Raw genomic sequence first — 3,158 nt, 5'->3', positions numbered from 1 at the left:
CCCCCCCCCCGGAGGCCACCTCACTGTGCTTGGGGCTCGGGGACCGATGGTCGGCCGGCTGGCTGGGCTCCTCCGCCTCCGGCCTCGGCGCCGGGGCCGGGGGGGGATGATCGGCCGCCGCCGCTACCCCCGCCCGCCCCCACCCCTTGGCAGAAGTGATGTAACCCCCCGGGGCGCGTGCGTAGTCCGGGGGCACCAGGCGAGGGGGGGGGGGGGCTGCGATCGGCGCGTCGGCCGGGCTCGGCTCCCGGTTCCCCGCCTCTCGCGAGCATCGGGGGCCCTCCTCCTGCGAGATGTGTCTATTGGTACGGGCGGATGCATGAAGGGCATATGTTGTGTGCAGGAGGGGGACGTGCGCGCGGGTGGATGGCAGGGCTGTGCGGCTGGTGGTGGGGCCGGCTCGCAGGGGCCGGACCGGGGGGGGTCTGGCAAGAAAGAGCCCAAAAGAAGGGCGCGGCAGATGGCGCCCCGCCCCCGGCCCAGGGACCCCCTTTCTCCGCCCCGCCTAGAGACTTCTTCACACGGGCGCGTGCGGGCCGAAGAGGCTGAGAGAAGCAGCGAGCGCTCCCTGTGTCTATTGAGGGGAAAGAGCAGAGAGGGGGAGGAGGACTGGGTGGGAAGAAAGACTGGAAGAGTCGTCCGAACGCCCTCTCCCCCCCCCCCCCCCCCCCCCTCGTTCCCCTCCTGCCCACTTGGCATCCTCCAAGAGCGGGCTCGAAGAGACTTCCCCCTCTGCCTCGATGAGACCAGCAGTGCAGCAAAAGAGAAAAAAAGGCCTCCACCGCCAACCACAACAACAACAGCAGCAGGTAGCATATGCGCGCATCTTGTGCGATGCTGGAGGAATGAGAAGGGGGCGTGTCCATTGGTACACGTCCCCCGGCCTCGCGGCCCCCGCTGGCGCCGGCTTCTTGGCCTCCGCGTCCCCGGGAATCAGGGCTGCGTGGTCTGGAGCTTGGGCCGGGTGAAGTTGATCGGCTCGCCGAAGAGAGCCGAGATGCGCCGCGACCCCGGGGTGTAAGTCTCATTCGTGGCCCGGGAGGTGGTGCCGGCACCGACCGCCGGGGAGCCGGACCCGCTGAAGGACGACGTGGACAACGACCGCAGGTGGCCGCCACCGCCGCTGGTGCCGGCATGGCCGCCACCCCCGCCGCCGGCCCCGCCCCCGCCGCCGGCCGACCCGGAGCCCAGATCGGGCGCCGTGGTGAAGGACATGCTGCGCGACCGGAGACTGTTGCTGCTGCTGCTGCCGCCGCCGCCGCCGGATGCCGTGGCCACCCGAGCCGACAGCTGGAAGGAGGGGGGGATCTGTGAAGAGGAAGAGGAGGAAGAGGAAGAGGACGGGGGGGAGGACGCACGCGCCCCGGGCTCAGCGGGCGGTGTCGGGAAACTGGAGACACTGCTGCCAGCCGGCGAGGCGTACATCGAGCTGGGTCGAGGCCGGTCGGCGGGGTCGAGCGACGCGGCACCGCTGAAGGATCGTGGCCGGCCGCCGGCGTGGTAGTGCGATCCGGAGGACGGGGGAGACAGCGAGCGCGGCACGTAAACCGACGACAGGGTGGAGGAGGTGGTGCCGCGGTAGCGGCCGCGCACGGGCCCATCCCCGGTGGCCCCCGCCGCCCCTGACGAGGAGGAGGAGGAGGAGGAGGAGGAGGAGGAGGAGGAGGAAGACAGCGACGATCCGGCCACAGGGCGCGTGGCCAACAGCGGCGAGAGCGAGGTCCCGCCGGAGGCGATGTCCGCCTCCAAGGTGGCTGCAGCCCGTGGAATGGTCGACGCCGGGGCCGAAGAGGAGAGCCGGCCTGACCCTCCGGCAGGGCCGGGCAGGTGGCCGGCGTCGCCGCCAAGCCTCCCGAGCGGCGGGGTATCAACCTCGACTGCGGCCGCCGCCGCTGCCCCCGCCACCGAGGACGAGGAGGAGGAGGAGGAGCAAGAGGAGGAGCCGGGAATGGGGGCAGTTGCCGTGGCATCGGCCGCGCCCTGCACGCAGCCACCGCCGCCGGCATCGTCATCATCATCATCATCATCATCATCATCGTCATCATCACCATTGCTGGTCGCCGGGCGGACGCCGCTGCGCGAGCGCAACGGTGACGACTCGGCCGGCCGGGTGGCCGAGTCGCGCCGGGCCGCACGCAGGGCCAGGCCCTCGGCGGTGGTGGCACTGACCCGGACCCCGGTCGCGCCGGTGCCCATGCCACCGGCCCCACCGCCGCCGGGACCACCGGGACAGCAGTTGGCGGCCCCGGACACGGCGGCCACCGTGCGCGGCGACATGCCGACCGACTCGGCGGCCGCGGCCACGGCCGGCGAGAAGGCGGTCATGTCCAGCACCGGGCGCGCGGTCATGCGGAGACGCGCACGCAATGAGGAGGACCCACTGGACAGGGTATTCACCGGCAGCGGGGAGTCCAGCCCGCCGCCGGCATCGGCCAGGGAGGCCCCTCCCGGGCTCCGGCCGCCGCCGGACAGGTCGGCCCCCATGCCGCCGCCGCCGCCGCCGCCGCCGGCCTGGCACCGGGAGCAGGGCTCGTTGGCCAGGCGGTCCACGCGCCGCTGGAGGTCCGTCACACGGCGCTTGGAGGTGGCGGCCTCGACGCGCGCGGCATCGGCATCGGCCCGGGCCTGGCCGGCCTCGCGCCGAGCCGCCGCAAGAGCCTCCTCCGAGGCGGCCACCAGCGACTCGGAGGCGGCGAGCTCATCGCGCGCGGCCGCCGCCCGGCCCAGGGCCTCGGTCCACCGGGCCTGCAACAGGGCCGTCGAGGACCGCATGGCGGTCGCATCGCGCCGGCTCTCGGCCAGCTCGTCCTGCAGCCGGAGGGCCTCCTTTCGGATGTCGGTCAGAGCCATGCGACGCTCGGCCAGCTCGGCCCGCAGGATCTGATTGGCCTCCCGCAGCCGGGCCTGCTCGTCGGTCAGACTCTGCACATCGGCCTGCGAATGGGCCAGGTCCGCTTGGAGTTTGGCCACCTGGCTCTCGAGCGACTCCAGGGAGGCCTGGGACCCGGCGCGCGACAGGGCCTGGCCCTCGTCGGTTCGCGCGGCCTCGGTCGCCAACTCGAGGTCTATGCCCAGTGAGGCCCCATATGCAGAGGGGTGGAGGGCGTGCAGTGTGGTGCAGCGCGAAGGGGGGAGGGAACCGAGGGGAGGGGGGCGGG

The 3,158-nt window shown here is 73.1% G+C and overlaps 1 protein-coding gene across 1 annotated transcript in view; it reads right to left on the bottom strand.

The window, feature by feature from the left end:
- Positions 1-670: 670 nt before the first annotated feature.
- The window catches only part of H696_01480 (hypothetical protein), a 14,475-nt gene continuing 11,987 nt past the window's right edge, over positions 671-3,158 (bottom strand). The window contains exon 4 of the mRNA XM_009495375.1: positions 671-3,065. Coding sequence (XP_009493650.1) covers positions 934-3,065 — 2,132 coding nt within the window. The 3' untranslated portion in view covers positions 671-933. The remainder of the gene's footprint in view (positions 3,066-3,158) is intronic.

Source organism: Fonticula alba (assembly GCF_000388065.1).
Source record: "Fonticula alba strain ATCC 38817 unplaced genomic scaffold supercont2.2, whole genome shotgun sequence".
NCBI classification, from domain to species: Eukaryota; order Rotosphaerida; family Fonticulaceae; genus Fonticula; species Fonticula alba.
This window is presented reverse-complemented; position numbering and strand designations above follow the sequence as displayed.